A 15,156-nucleotide genomic window follows, 5' to 3' on the forward strand; every position below is an offset into this window, starting at 1 on the left:
TCCACGTGGTTTATCATAGTATACATGCAGTGGGATGGGCAGATTGCCATTTGCACTGAACTGAAAAGAAAGGAAAAGGACGTGATGGCAAGGGATCCAACAGGTGAACCATCTTGCATCTCACCTCTACCCTGTGAGGCTTGTGCTGCTTCATTCATCGAGACCCTCACGTACTAGTAGACAGCATCACCAAAGAGCAAAGGCAATTTTCTGTCGAATGTCTCTGCTCCTTCTTGGAAGTCTTGCTTTCTCTAATCTTGGGTTCAATCATTTGTCATAAGGCCATTTCCTCTTTACAAACACTTCCCCGATGAAGCAATCATTTCCCCTCACACAGCAACCCATTTTTTGGTACATTCATCTAATTCCACCAACATTTCTTGGGTGTTCACTGCACCTGCAGGGAAGGAAAGGAGGCGCAAGTCCATACACCTAAGCACTGCCTCCCCTAGGGGTAGGTAGACAGCCAGGAGAGCCATCTGACTCAGCCTTAGAGCTCCCCGCCTGCCGGCCACTCCCCTCCTGGCTCCCTCCACCCCAGAGCTGCTCCTCTCGGGACCTGGGAAGTGAGCAAATGGAGAGTCCCCTGGCACCCAACTACTATACTCAGCAGTGCAAGCACACAGGCCACATTCATCCCGCCCTCCCAGCCAGCAAAACCTCAACTTTCTGTGCAGGCTGACCCCACAGATCTGGGGTGAAGGCAAGACCTAGGACAGCCTCCCCACAACCAGCCTGGAGCCTAGGCAGCTGGTCAGTGTCTCCTCCAGGTCCCTGGCGTTGCCACCTCTGCTGAAACCATCGTGCCTGACACACAGCACCAGGAGAGAAGCACACTGCGGGTGAGGCCGGCTCACGTCCTGCCATGCATGGTGTGTGGCCCTGAGACGCTCCAAGCCTCAGTTTCACCATCTCAGAAATGGTACAATACCATCTCCCTCACTTTTGTAGGACGAATGGACTCATGAGTGTAGGTGACACCCTCAGCACAGTACCCGGCAGAGTCGACACTCAGGACTTTGCGAAAAGAACTGCAAACGCACTGCAAATGGCCTAACCTCCACTTGGCCTGAAACCGTAAGCTCTTCATCTCAGTGGACAGCACAGTAGTGGACCCTCAGTAAAGATCTGTGTGATAAATGACCCCAGAGCATGTGAAAAAGGGGCTGACATTTGTTTGTGACAAGGAAGTGTCCTAGTTGATCTGTGACCTTATTGTTATAACAAGGAAGGAGTTCTGTCCAGTTTACCAGGAAACTGAGGTACAGAGAAAGTAAGCTCCATAGCTACCTAGGGATGGAATCAGGATTTGAACGGAGGACTGCTGGTTCCAAAGCTGGGGGCTTTCTATAGACCACAGTCAGGTGCTGAGAGAGAGGGAGGAGGCATCGTTGGGGCCCCAAAGCATCAGGGCACCAGGGGGTCTCAGATCCAGGCTCAAGAAGGGCTCTGAGGGTTTCTGAGAGAACTCAGAGAACTCGTGCCTCTGCACAGGTCACTACTGCTTTAGATGGCTGAATGCACGCCTGCATTCAGACGGCTAGAAATGCCAGCCAGGAATGCTGTAATGACAGGCTGCCGAGTTCCCACAAAGCCTTCTGACATACCAGAGACCTGGATTCAGCATATGCCAAGCCTTTTAAGAATCCCAGCTGAGCAGGACAGGAGACGCGGAATGGGCCAAAGGACAGGGCCAGCATCTGAGGCCACTACTCCTCTGGACAAGGCAGACACTGGCCGGCCTGGAACCTGCTTCCCTAGGGAGGGGCTCTGAGGACCAGCAGGGGCCCCTCCAAAGGCTTTCTTCCAGCTCACTCCCCTGATCCTGCTGTTCCCTCTCCTCGCCTTCCCCAAGGCCTTACTCTAGCACACTCTGCCAGAAGGAGCAGAGAAGGAAGGGTAAAAACAGTCATCTGGGCAGTTTGGTTCTAATACACAAGAAAGATGTTTTTAATGCCTAGGCACGAGGTTAGTGGTTACGATCACACATCTGCTCCCTTGCTCCCCACCACTTGTCCCTACAATCGAGCTGGCTGGGTAGACACCCCTTTCAGCTCAACTTCCTGCATCCACCTGTGTACCAGATGCCAAGAAGAACTCTCGCAGGCTAAGGAGAGGAAACGTCTTGGCTCTTCTCAGACCTGTGTAACAGGGAAAATGGGGCACCTGGCAGTCACCCAACTCCTACGCTCCGCATTGTTTGGGCCTCTCCAACCAGGACCTATTCTGGGGCCGCCTATCCTCAGAGGAGCAGCAGCCCATGCTCACCTGAAAAAGTGGGGGGAGGAGAGGCACGGGGCAGTGTCCTGCAGACAGACACGCAAACATTCGCCTACCAGGCGGTGGCCTCCCTGAACACAGGGAGGGTGGACCTGTACCCCGGCATGCAGGACAGCGCTTGGCAGAGTAGCCAGCCCAATGTTTATTGAACACTGTGTGCCAGCACTGCTGGAAGCCCTGCACCCAGATTAACCCACTGACTCTCATGTGCACTTTACATATTTCTGTAAATTCACTGTATTTCTCCTTTAGTGCCAATGTCCTCCCCATTCTACAGGAGAAAACTGAGGCACACAAAGGATTGCATTGCACACTACACCTTCAGAGGCAATTCGGACTCAGGGAACCTGATCCAGTTTTCCCAATATGCTCAAGTAGTATTTTCTTACACTTTGAAAAAATGACCAAGACTTCAGAAATTCCCAAGAGGGTGATGGCTACTTTTCTTCAGCTTCCTTTAGCCATCCCAAGGCCAAAGAATCCCCAAGGCCATGGCGGTGCTGGGAGGGAGGTGTGGGACAGGAGACAGGAAAGCAAGTGGCCTGGTTTTCATATTGATGAAAGGCGTAGTTTAGACTTTTGATATGTACTAATAGGTTGTTTAAAGACATTTCCCTGTCTTTAAACCAGGGCCCATCACCAAACCACACCCTCAGTGCACTTTGTATTTTTAAATAAGTCCTGCAATTAACTATAACTATATCAATTATTTTGTATTGTATTAGGGGGGCTAAAAAGGCTAATTTATAAAAAATAAACATTTTAAACATATTGCATTCTTTTTACAGCCCTCTTTTTGCACTTTTGCATTTTAAAAAAATTCACTGGGATGAATTAATTCCCTGGGACGTCCTGACTGCCCCCTGCTGATATTGCCATTCTGTCCCCAGGATGGAGGTGAGACAAGGGGGTGAGGAAGGTGGCTGACAATGGTATTAAGAGTTTATTCCAGATCACTGATCCCCAAAAGCTGTTTTCTTCATTAAATTGAATTTAGGCTATTTTCTGTCAGTTTTGTGTCCCATAGCAATAATCCAGATGTCTGTCTGTCTGTCTGTCCTCCCATCCCTGGGGACTTCTTTCAATGAGATGGTTGAGTGATTTGGGGTGGACTTTGGAGGAGGCAATTCGTCTAACATCCAAATCGTTTACAAAGCCTGCCCTTCTTGCCACTCTTTCCCCAAGTTACAAAAATAGAGACGAGATCATTATCAGCTGGCCGGCTGGCACAGACAGAGATGCAAACACTCTTAAGATCTGAAACAATGGTCGCTCCTGTGAGGCCCAACTTGTTCCAGAATACCCAAGGAGGAACAGATTAAAGAACCCCAGCACAGGTTGCCGGAGGAGGAAGGGGCAAGAAAAGGGAAAGAAAGACAAACAGCTCACGCAGACCTCTGCGAGTGAACTTAAACAGGGAGAGGGGGCTGATTCCAAGTAATGAAATCCCCAAGCTGCCTCCATGAAACCCACACGTATGAGAAAGCTGCCACCTTGCTAAGGAAAAGGAAAGATTCTGATTCTTTTCAGTGCGAGTGACGCATGGCAGACATCTGCCCCAGGGTACCTGAAGACTGAATTGACTCTGTCCCACGTGCCACCCTCTTTCTGGCTTGGAGACGCTCAGTCCCCGCCAACACCCAAAGTGCACCTGTGCTCCTCTCCTTATAAACCATTTCTCCAGCCGGCTGACCTAGTACCCCGAAAACACTGAAAAATTGTGGGCTCTGTTCTCCCAAGACAAGCTGAAGGACGGGGCCAGCCCTTTGCTGATGGCCACCTGCCCTGATGGGACCCGCACACTAGGACTGTATCTTGCAGTCACTTTATCTAAAGAATGCTGCGAACAGAAAGGTAACACATGGGAGTCACGCTGGGGTACGGGCTATAGGGCCCTGGACAGCCACACAAACCTAGCATTTTCAGCTCAGGAGCAACTCTAAGATGGTTTTGTTCTTGTGTAAAGAGGGGCAAGCTGAAGCCCAGGGGCTCAGAGAGCCGCCTTGGGTCACACCCCTGGCTGGTGACTAAAAAGAGAGCTCAGTCCTGAACTCCTAAGGGGGATGTCCACCGTTCCCCCATTTTTCCTCCCCAGACCACGAATCCTGAGACACCTATCATTTTAGATACCCAAGTCAAGTGTGGCTCACTAATAACACTGCCGGTGGTGATAATGTAGTCATGGGAGTTGTAGTAATAGCAATAGCAGTAACATTAAGAAAAATAGTCTGAAAATTTGGAGGTTTATTTTTTTTTTTTCCTCTTCAGCAGCCCAAAGCCGGCCAAGTTCCTTGAGGTGAGCACCGAGGGATATCTAGAAGAATTAAGTAAGTTAAAAGTAAATCAAGGTTCTTCCAGGAGGGAGAAGGGAGCAGGAAGCGCCCTTGCCCGGCGGCGGTACTCACCAGCGCTCCCCGCTCAGGTAGTGGACCCAAGAAGGCTCCTAGGTGGAGCGCCGCGGCCCGGGTATATATAGCCCAGGTGTTGCGCAAAGAGGCCGGCGGCAGCTGCTATCATCACGCCCCTCGCACATTCCAGGACCGCCTGCTGCGGCTGCCGCCGGGGCTCTGCCTACCTGCCGGCTTAATGAGCCCATCGTGACCTCCCCCGCTGTGCCGAGGAAAGAAAGGCGGCCGGGATGAGGGGAGAAACCTCAGCCGGTCCCCGGGTCCGAAAGGCAGCGAATGGACCCGTGCCCCGTGCGCCCTGGCCCCGCCGGGCGCGCACCCTCCTCCGCCCCAACGGGAGCCACAAGGCCTCCCAGCACAAGCGGGATAGTGGGGCTCCCGGTCTCCACCTTTCTCCTCTCCCCGAGAACCTGAAATCTTCTAGTTTAGCTCCCCTGGGGCTTAAGAGGTCAGGTAAAAGCCTACTGGAAACTCAGGGGCAAGACCTTCCAAAACAAAGCCAGGATTGTTCAGCCTTAGTCTTTGGGATGCTTTAGTGACCTGTACTCAGACACTTGGTCACCTAGAACCCTGGGTCTGGACAGGACCGGGATGAGGAGTCAGGCTGAGGAAGGGGGGGGCTCTCACCAGGAAAACCGCTGCCCCAACAGCTCTTCCTGGCTTTGGAGACCACGGCCCTTATTTCACCTTCTGCCCGGCCCTGTGTGTGCCTTGTTCCGGCACATCTTTCTCCATCTGACTGTGAGAAGACCTGTCTCAGGGAAAGCCCACTACCAGGCTTATAACAGCAACCCAGTTATTTGCTGGGCAGACTTGTTCTCCAATGCCACACAAACACCTTCTCTGGGCTCCTGGGCTGAGTCGCTCCCTTTCTAATTAAGGCTTAGAAGGTGGGTGGGGATGACATAGGATTATTCAGAATTTGCTAAGCAAGATCAAACCTTGGTCTTATTCAAAACCCAGGTCTTATTCCCTCTGCCGCAAGGTCCTGGCTTTATAGCTGAGGAAAGTGAGGCATAGCAGCTTCCTAGTTGCCCAGCTGTGCACAATGAATATGTAATGGAACTAGGCTGGTTTCATTCCAAAACCCAGAGCTCTCTCTACCATCAAGGTAAGCCAGGCGTGTTGCTTTCAGGAACCCCCAGAGCCAGGCTCTCCCTGGGGTTCAGCAGGCAATGGTTACACATGCTCTAACTCTGGGGTCACAGTGCCTGCAATCAGTTTCCTGTTTTGCCCCTTGCTTCCCGTGCCTTCTTTTGCTCATGTGTAAAATGGGGATAATGGTCCCTGTCAGTTACAGTAAAATGAGCTAAAATATTTATAGCACGTAAAAGAGTACCTGGCACATGATTAGTACCCTGTACATTACTGTTTTCACTGGGAACCTCTGGTATTGGGAGATAAACGGAAAGCTTTGAATAGACTCATCCAGAACCTGGGGGCTCTGTTGTGATTACTCCAGTCTCAGATGCTGGTCACATCGGTCCAAAGGCCAGGACAGCTGCTTGGAGAGTGGGCATTAGAAACCAAATCAGCCTGGGCTACTCTCATTAGAGGGTAATGGTTTTGCTAGTGGGTGCTAGACTTAAAAGCCAGCCCTTGGAGACAATGATCAACCATTGGCATTCACTGACCCTGGTGTTCATTGAGCTCAGCTCCACTTCCAGCCCTGGGCAAGAGGGCTGCCGATGCCACTTCAGGGCTCACAGGAACAGGTCTTAATTGGACATTCACTCAGACAAGCCTCCCCGCAGTAACTGCGGGCTTTGATGTAAGGCACAGACCTAGCTGCCTTCACATCGCCTTTATATCACTTCCAACACGGAGCTAATAGATGGAAATTTCAAACAACTTGGAAAAAGAAAGGTGTCTCTTTTATGTGCTGATAGACAAGGCAAAACACTGGTTCAATCAGGAGACCTCTTTTAAAAATGTGTAAGGATCTTGGTAATAGATCAGGGCTGACATCTGTTTGATTCTTGTTTTGGATTGTAGTTTTTTTTATGGTACTTTTTGTACAAAGTGTGAAGGAAAAGTAGGTGTGTGTGTGTGTGTGTGTGTGTGTGTATGTGTGTGTGTGTGACTCTAGACTCTCTCCCTTTAGGGGGACACAGTTTGCTGCAGAATATTTTCCTGTCTTCCTCCATCGCATCTCAGAGAACACTAACAGCATTTAGTACTGTAAACATGCACTCTGTTTACACCCACTGCTAAAGTACTTTCATTCAGCACACTTTTTTGTGCCTACTGCTGTCCTAGAAGGTAGAATTGATTGGATTAAACGGTGTCATTAATGTGAACTTGAGGTCCCACCCAGACGCTACAGAGTCTCACCCCAGGCTGCAAAACGATGATCTAATAATATAGGCCCACATCTCTTATGAGCCTGAGGCCAGATATGCGTCACAATTTAGAATTTTCCATTTTTAGAAAGTTTTAAGAGGTAGATACTCCAAGTGGAACCTGGACGGCACGCTGTCATCAAACCCATTGATATTTTTGCTGTAAAAATGTATACATATTGATACTAAGTAGAATAAATTTGATTTTATATGTCAATTCAGGTTAGGGTTTGGCACTACATGAGCTTTTATATGGCAGATTTGAGAACATGACTGCTATTTATTGAATGTTTACTATGTGCAAGTACTATTCTATACCCTTTAGATATATTAAGTCATTCATCCTTATAATACTGTGAGCTGGATGTAAAGACCAGGAAAGGGGGCGCAAGAGAAATTAAAATTTCTCCAATGTTACAGGACTAGTAAGTGGCAGAGTTAAGATCTTAACCCAGTTGCCAATTTCACCCACATAATCAGAGTTTTTTGCCACTGTCTTCTCTCCTTTTCCTTATGAGTATTTGGTCGCCCAAAGGACTTGGATGATAAGTGGAATGAAATAGAATAATGGACACTTGATTTGGACAGAAACATATGGACACTTGATTTACAACAATATCACTGCAGAGCAGGAGGGTAAAGATAATTTTTAATAAATGGCTATCCAATGGGAACAATGATACTTGACCCTTTACCTCATAACACACACACACACACACACACACACATACATACACACATACACAATCTAAATGTAAAAGGTTAGACAGCGGGGCTTCTAGAAGACAGTGTAGACAAATATTCATGAACTCAGGGTAGGGAAAGACTTCTTAAACAGGATACAAGATGCATTCCCCATAAAGAAAAGACACTTTTTTAAGAGAGGGAAAAGGCAAACCAGCATGGAGAAAGGGTCTGGAACACACATAAATGACGAAGAGCTTATTCCAGAATATGTAAAGAATGGCTACACATTAATAAAGGGGGAAAAATCCAATTGAAAAATGGTCAAGAGATTAGAACAGACACCTCACAAATGAGTCAATGAACACCTTAAAAGGTGCTCAATATCACTATTGAAGCAAATGCAAATTAAACCATAGTGAGATTTAAACCCAGTTCACTCCCACTCATGTGTCTAAGAGACAAGTGCCTGTTTGCCAGATGATATACACAAATGCCATAGCAACCCAGCCCGCAAAACAGCTCAGATGTCCATTTCCATTACTTGTATGGAATATTAACTGTAAAACACTCATACAAACTTGAAATTTGCCCTTTTTGTAGTCAAAAGTGGTCACGTAATATGTATCCATGAAAACAAACAATTTATTTCTGGTCAGATGAAACGAAACAGGTAAATCTTAAAGAAGACAGACAGAAGGGTTCATGCTGTTTGAGTCCACTGGGATAAAATTCCCAAACCAGCCAAAACTAAATCTTTAGTGTTCAGGAATGCATACGTTAAGTAGTAAAACTATGAAGAAAAGACGCAAAGACTTACCATAAAAGTGGGGTTACTTTCTTGGGAAGGAGGGAGTAAGATTGCGGGAACATGAGAGGATTTCTGAGGTGTTGACAACGTTCTTGGTTGTAGTAGTTTGCTTGTGACAAATCCTTGAGTTGTACAGGACTAATCCTATGTATTTTTTTCTATGACTATCTCACAATTAAAAGGGTAAAAAAATGAGTGGTATTGGGGAGGGGTGGGGGGCAGGGAGTAAGCTCTGGGTTTTATCACTGAATTCTTTTGAAGCCCAGTAAGTTTGAGCCACTTACTGGATCTGTCACATAAATGTTTACCATAATTGTCATAACCAGCACTTACATATGGCTCGCTCTGTCCCACATGTTACTATGTGCAAGTAAGCTTCTTCCTTTGCTGCCTACGTTTCAGCAGTTAGGCCATTTGCAGGCACTTTCTGAGTTACGGTCACTTTAACTACGTACACGTAGCAGTGACTTCCCTGCTTGACAACCACCGGTCATTATATTGCTGTTTCTACCCTGTTGTGGATTAAGAAAATAGCTCACTTCATTTCATTTATCCATTTAACTCAGTCATGAAATTTTGTGTAAAGCAAGAGTAAGTGAGCCTGAAAGGTCCGATGGGTCTATTTCTGGTCATCTTTTGCTGCCCAGACTTTGGATAAGCAGAAAACTTTCTTACTACAAAACTTGCTTACTACATAGTCCTGGGCTAGGTTCTAAATAAATGAGGCCATTGGCACTAAACTCCCACTTTACAAGGACATACCATATTAGAAAGAAGACTAACAAGTTGGTGCCCTACAGAGGTCCTGGGGTAACCAGTATGGACCAGCACAACCAGTATTGTCACTCTCGGTGCCATAGCCTGGGGTGGCCGGAAGTCCAGTGTAGAGAAAGGTGACTTCTCTGCCATCCCGGCCTTCTTCCTGCTTCCATCACTCATCCCACCCCAGGGCCTTTGCTCTTGCTATCCCCTCTGCCTGGAACATTCTCCCTGATTTTCACATGGACACTCCTCATCAGTCAGAGACATTCACGGAGCATTGTTCTTGCCTGCAGCCATGGTCACCCTATTTTCATGTCCTTCATAGATGGTTGTATGACTTTTTCAACAACAGACCTCCAAAGAAATGGTTTCTTCCTGGGTCGAGGGATTGGAATTTGCGTTCCAAATTGCTTCCTAAATATTTCACTTTCAACTTAAACATTCTTAACCAAGGGGATTCAAAGTTATTAGAATATAGAACTTTTGATCACAGTATTTAAAATGAATTCTTCATTACGTAATTAACATCAAAAGATAAAGTAATTTAGAGTGAAGGAGGAACTCACAGCTCTGAACTCCATCCCGGAGGCTTGAATCTCTCTTCTGTTCTCCGTTGAGTTTGGGTCCAACAGGCCTGTTAGAGATGGGAAGGGAAGACAACTGAGTGATTCCCAGGTAGCCCACCTGCACAGAAAGATTCCCGACAGCTCTTTCAGGCATCTCATATCCCCATCATGTGCAACGACCAAAAAAATAAGTGCAAGTTACAGAACCCAGTGCGAGTGGAGATGTGAGGGGAAAAGGGTGTGTGTGTAGTATCTCAGGAGACAACGTTGGCAGTGTAACAACAGTACTTAAAAACTTAGTCTTCCACTCTGCTTTAGCACCTAGACTGCCTCATGACCCTCCCCCAAAATATTGTGTATTTCGATATTTCTAAACATGATGCTTATGGCGGCAAACAATTGGAAACCATTTAAATGAATAACAACTTCAAGCTTCACAACCTTTCCCACATTGAGATTAAAATGCTGTAAGGTAGGCTAAACAAAATATTTACTGTCCCATAGATAACAAAATCCTTAGATCAAGCCAACCGTGAGCCAGTGGAGTACCACTGAAAGAGCAGAGAATAGCTATGGATAGCAAAAAGATTGGGAGACATCCACCAACCTTCACCGAGACAATCTGAGGGTAATCTTTAAAGTTTTATTGTTATGAATATTGATGTACATACTAATTTTGAAATTTAAAAAGTTGCATTTTTATCCATCCATCCATTTAGTTCTGTCATTCATTGGCATGGACAAGCCACTTAATCTGAGCCTCAGTTTTCTCACCTGTTTAATGGGGGCAACATTTAGACCTGCCTTCCACCTAATTCATAGATGATGAAAATTTAGCATGATAGTATAAGGAAAAGGCATTGTAATTGTAAGTTACACACATGTAGAACAGCTGGGCTGTATCAACACACTATATATACGCATACACATATGTAGGAAACAGGGTCCATCCACACTCCCAATAATTTCTCTACCAAATGTGTATTTCTCCATTGACAAGGATTGGAATTGCATTTAAAACATTTTTCAGTTATATGTCCATTTGTTTACCTGAAAAGCTGTGAAATGCATAGTAAAGTGAAAACACTCCACCTCTTTGGGTACCTACTTTCCTGGGCATAATAACCGAGGTTAGGTTGGTTACGGGGAGGCCTGGCCTGTACCAAGATGACACGTATCCACCTTACACCTCACACCAGCTAACAGAGGAAGACTTTCAGACTTCTTGCCCATAAAAACAGTATCCTCTCTCACATTGTTTCCTTCTTGAAATATCTAGTTCCTGGAAATCCAGCAGCCTGAGAGAGCTTCCCCAAATGCTCCTTCGTTCCACCTTGCTCCATCCCCACCCCACTGTTCCTGCCTTTGGAGGGGCAAGACACACCAGGGGGAGAAGGAAACATCTTGGAACAGCACACAGCCTTGAGAGCTCACTATCAATCCTGCTCCGCTGATGAGGAAATAGATAAAAGTGGCTGCGTAGAGAGTGGGGGTAGGAGTTCCAGGCAGGAGACACGCCTAGGGAAGCCAGGCACGTGGAAGACATGTGTGTTCTATGTGAGTGTGGAGAAGAAATGCCCTGTCTAGGCTGAGCTCCAGATATTGCATGAAAAAACATGGACTGATCGATGGAATTTTCTGGAGAAGCCAGATATCCTGTTTTGTTTTATTTTTTATTTTTTCAATGTAAAATGTACCACTAAAATAAATAAATAAATAAATAAACAAATAAACAAACAAACAAACAAACAAATAAATAAATAAATAAAAAGCAGGCCAAACTAAGCAGGGCTGCGGACCCCCCGTTTTCATCCTGACACCAGGGTATGTTCTGAGGTAATTACATAGCGTGTTCTCTGGGCCCTCTGGAGCTTCTTCCTGCCAGTCCCCTAATCCACTCTGCTCTTCACAAAGTAAAAATCACAGAGAGGGTCCAGAGGAGAGGATGGCGTCCCTCCGGATGACAGGAGATGGCTGTACCACAGGGAAGGGCACCGCCCAGGAGTCTAAGCTCTTGCTCAGTGGCCTATCCTGAGTCCCCAGGCCCGGGAAAACCAAGGTGCTCAGGCGGACTGACCGGAAAACCCCCAACCTTGCCCACTGGCTGCTCTTTACCTCACTCCTTACGCCTGCCATCACTGCTTAGTTCTTCCTTAGAACTTAGGTTTCTGATGACAATAGAATACGAGGTCTGACAATTAAGTTTGTGAACTTGTTGTAATGATGTTGCTAACCTTTTTTGATATCAGACGGATTATTCATTATGAATTTGTACCAACTGGGCAGTTAACCAAGTTTACTATTTGGAAATGCTGAAAAGGCTGTGTGAAAAAGTTAGATGACCTGAACATTTCGCCAACAATTCATGGCTCTTGCATCACGACAAAGCACCAGGTCACACGGCACTGTCTGTGAGGGTTTTTAGCCAGTAAACAAATACCTGTATTGGAACACTCTCCCTACTCACCTGATCTGGCCCCCAATGACTTCTTTCTTTACCCAAAGATAAAGGAAATATTGAAAGGAAGACATTTGAATGACATTCAGGACATCAAGGGTAATATGACAATAGCTCTGAGGCCATTCCAGAAAGAGTCCCAAAATTGCTTTGAAGGGTGGACTAGGTGCTGGAGTCAGTGCATAGCTTCCCAAGAGGAGTACTTTGAAGGTGACCATAGTGCTATTCAGCAGTGAGGTGTGTAGCACTTTTTCTAGGATGCGTTCGTGAACTTAATTGTCACACCTCGTATATGCATGCAGAGATTTATCTCTTACCGGTGTCTCCCAAACCTAGAGGTGTGCCTGACTCAGAGTAAGGCTCAGTTGACATTTGTGGAATGAATGAATGACAGAGGATGGTCCTAGGTCATCAGCGTCATGACCTGTCTTTGTGCCAATTTCTTCCTCAGAACCTGGCTCATGTCAAGAAGGAAGGCCCCCAAGACCCCACTTGATCACCAGCACCACACCCCCACCACCCCAGGGCTTTCTCACCATTGGTAACCCCTTTGCCTCTCTCCCAACAGAGAGTGCCGAGGGTGAGGAAGGGTCCCCTGCCCTTATGGGTTCATATTTACACTAGGCAAGTGTCCAGAGGATTATATTCTGGGAACAGTTGCTAGTTGCCAGGAACAATACAAGCTTTTGTCCCTACGGAAAGTCAATAAACAGATCTTTCCCCTCCCTTGCTAGAGGCTTTATAACCCCTGAGAAAAGTCAAGGTTTGTCATTTTTAACTGCTATCTCCTTTAACTGTTATTTATTCTTTCTGATCTTAGGGAGTAGAACCCTTGACTGTAACTCATAGAAAAATGCAGTGGGCAGCCAGAGTGGGGCAAACAGGACCTAGTCTCATCTTATTTCAGGAAGTAGGCGTCTCCCAATTTTGGGTCACTGCACAAGTTACATAGTCCCTCCCCTTGATGGTAAGTAAGTCTGGCCAAATTTCACTTTTTTTCCAGCAGCTTCTGAAGTAACCACTTGAGATGGCCTAAAGAAATGTTAATAGAATTGCTATCATTCTATACAGAAGCTTTGACTTCCCTATTTCTCCCGTTATTAAAGCAGCATTTTTGTCATTAAATTTTCTTTGAAGTTAATTGATTCCATAACTTGCAAATGCCTCTCCCCAACCTCCTGCTGAGAAATGGGTGAGCACTTTCACCCTTTCACCTTAGACCCTCCCCAGATTGTCCTGCATCTAGCCAAGAATTGTTTATGGGGATCCAGGAACCAGGTGGTTCCCTCTTCATTAATAGGGTCTTTTGGGTACCTCCCTAGGGGTGAGATGGCCTCACCCACCCTCAGGGAGACTCTCCTCCCCCTCATCCTAAATGCCCAGAAGCAAGAGGAAACAAAAAACAAGGCCACAGGGCTGTGGGTTGGCTCAGTTGGTTAGAGCACGGTGCTCAAAACACCAAGGTTGCCGGTTCAATTCCCACATGGGCCAGTGAGCTGCGCCCTCCACAACTAGATTGAAAACAATGACTTGACTTGGAGCTGATGGGTCCTGGAAAAACACACTGTTCCTCAATATTCCCCTATGAAAGTTAACAAACAAACAAAAAACCCACAAGTCCACATAATTTAGCTGGGAGGCCAATGTCAAGGACATCTTGAAGGTCCCAACTCCTCACACCCTCCTGCCCAGGGGGGAGATGGATCAGAGCCTCTCCTGAGTAAATGGAATACCCCTAGGGCTCTGGAAACCACTATATCTACCACGAGGAGTTATATGACAGCCCAGGGTTAAACTTTTATGGGTTTGGGTTAATCTCATTCTATCTTCACAATCACTTTATAAACTTGATCCTGTCATTATCCACATTTTTGCAGACTACCTAAATCACACAGCTAGTGAGTGGCGAAGCAGAGAAAGAGCCCACGATATGAAAACCTATTGCTTTTCAGCTCTAAATTTTGCAGCAAGCTACAAGACTCATTAATTTTCACAACAATCCTAAACAATCTGGTCATTTAATCTCCAGTTTTATAGATAGGGCGCTTAGGATCAGAAAGGCTTCTGATGTTTTGCTCAAAGTTACAAAGTTAGTTTCTGGTCTGATTAGCATTCTACTCCACACAACCTCTCACAGGGCGAAACATGAATCTTTGTACCCATCTTTTAATGGGACACAAGGTCTCCAACAAGTTCCCCCAGTAGGGAGCTCAGTGACACACAAGAACCTTCCCGTTACACTGGGCCCAGGGACCCAACCCGTTGCTCTACTTCCAACACACAGAATCTGCTGGGGCTGGAAAACGGAGCCACTCTGACTTCCTTCGTCATTCCTTGCCAAGCAGGACCATCAGACACTCCACCCTCCACCACCTTCCCAGAGACCAGCTCTGTTCACCCAGGACTGGAGGAAACCAAATATACTGTGGTGAAGGTTCTAGGTCTCTCTGATCCCACATCAGTCTTCTTACCTGGGAAGGATGCAATCAAGAAGAGCTGTATGCTGCTGCTGTCTGAGAAAGAAGACACTAGGCCTTCCGCAGGGTAAGCTGAGCTATGGCCTAGGCTGCACAGCCTGCAGCCTCCTTAAGGGCACTCCACCTGGCTCCCACCTTAGGGCGGGACAGCTCCACCCATGCCAGCTCCCTCCCTAAACCTGATCATTGCCTCTCACTCTCTAGGGCTGATTTTATCCTCTCTTGTATGACTTAGAAATCCAGCCTTGGGGCTTGTTCCTGAGTTCTTCTTTTACAGACCGGGGCCCCTGGCTCAGACAATCCAGTCTGAGCAGGCTTGTCTGGCTCACGCAGGTGTGCTGTGGTGGCATTTAGAGACCCAGGCCGCT

At 46.7% G+C, this 15,156-nt stretch overlaps 1 protein-coding gene across 3 annotated transcripts in view; it reads right to left on the reverse strand.

Moving 5' to 3' along the window:
- The window catches only part of SLC34A2 (solute carrier family 34 member 2), a 33,563-nt gene extending 18,668 nt beyond the window's left edge, over positions 1 to 14,895 (reverse strand). Inside the window, exons 1-2 of one of the 3 annotated variants that reach the window (XM_033105346.1) lie at positions 14,783 to 14,895; positions 9,854 to 9,921 (exon numbers count right to left, since the gene is read on the reverse strand). In XM_033105346.1, the coding sequence (XP_032961237.1) occupies positions 9,854 to 9,868 (15 nt within the window). In that variant the 5' untranslated portion in view covers positions 9,869 to 9,921; positions 14,783 to 14,895. Of the gene's footprint in view, positions 1 to 124; positions 260 to 4,685; positions 4,747 to 9,853; positions 9,922 to 14,782 lie in introns of those variants that run through there. The other 2 variants (XM_033105347.1, XM_033105345.1) reach the window with 2 other exon arrangements.
- Positions 14,896 to 15,156: the final 261 nt, after the last annotated feature.

Source organism: Rhinolophus ferrumequinum, chromosome 5, assembly GCF_004115265.2.
Source record: "Rhinolophus ferrumequinum isolate MPI-CBG mRhiFer1 chromosome 5, mRhiFer1_v1.p, whole genome shotgun sequence".
NCBI classification, from domain to species: Eukaryota; Metazoa; Chordata; class Mammalia; order Chiroptera; family Rhinolophidae; genus Rhinolophus; species Rhinolophus ferrumequinum.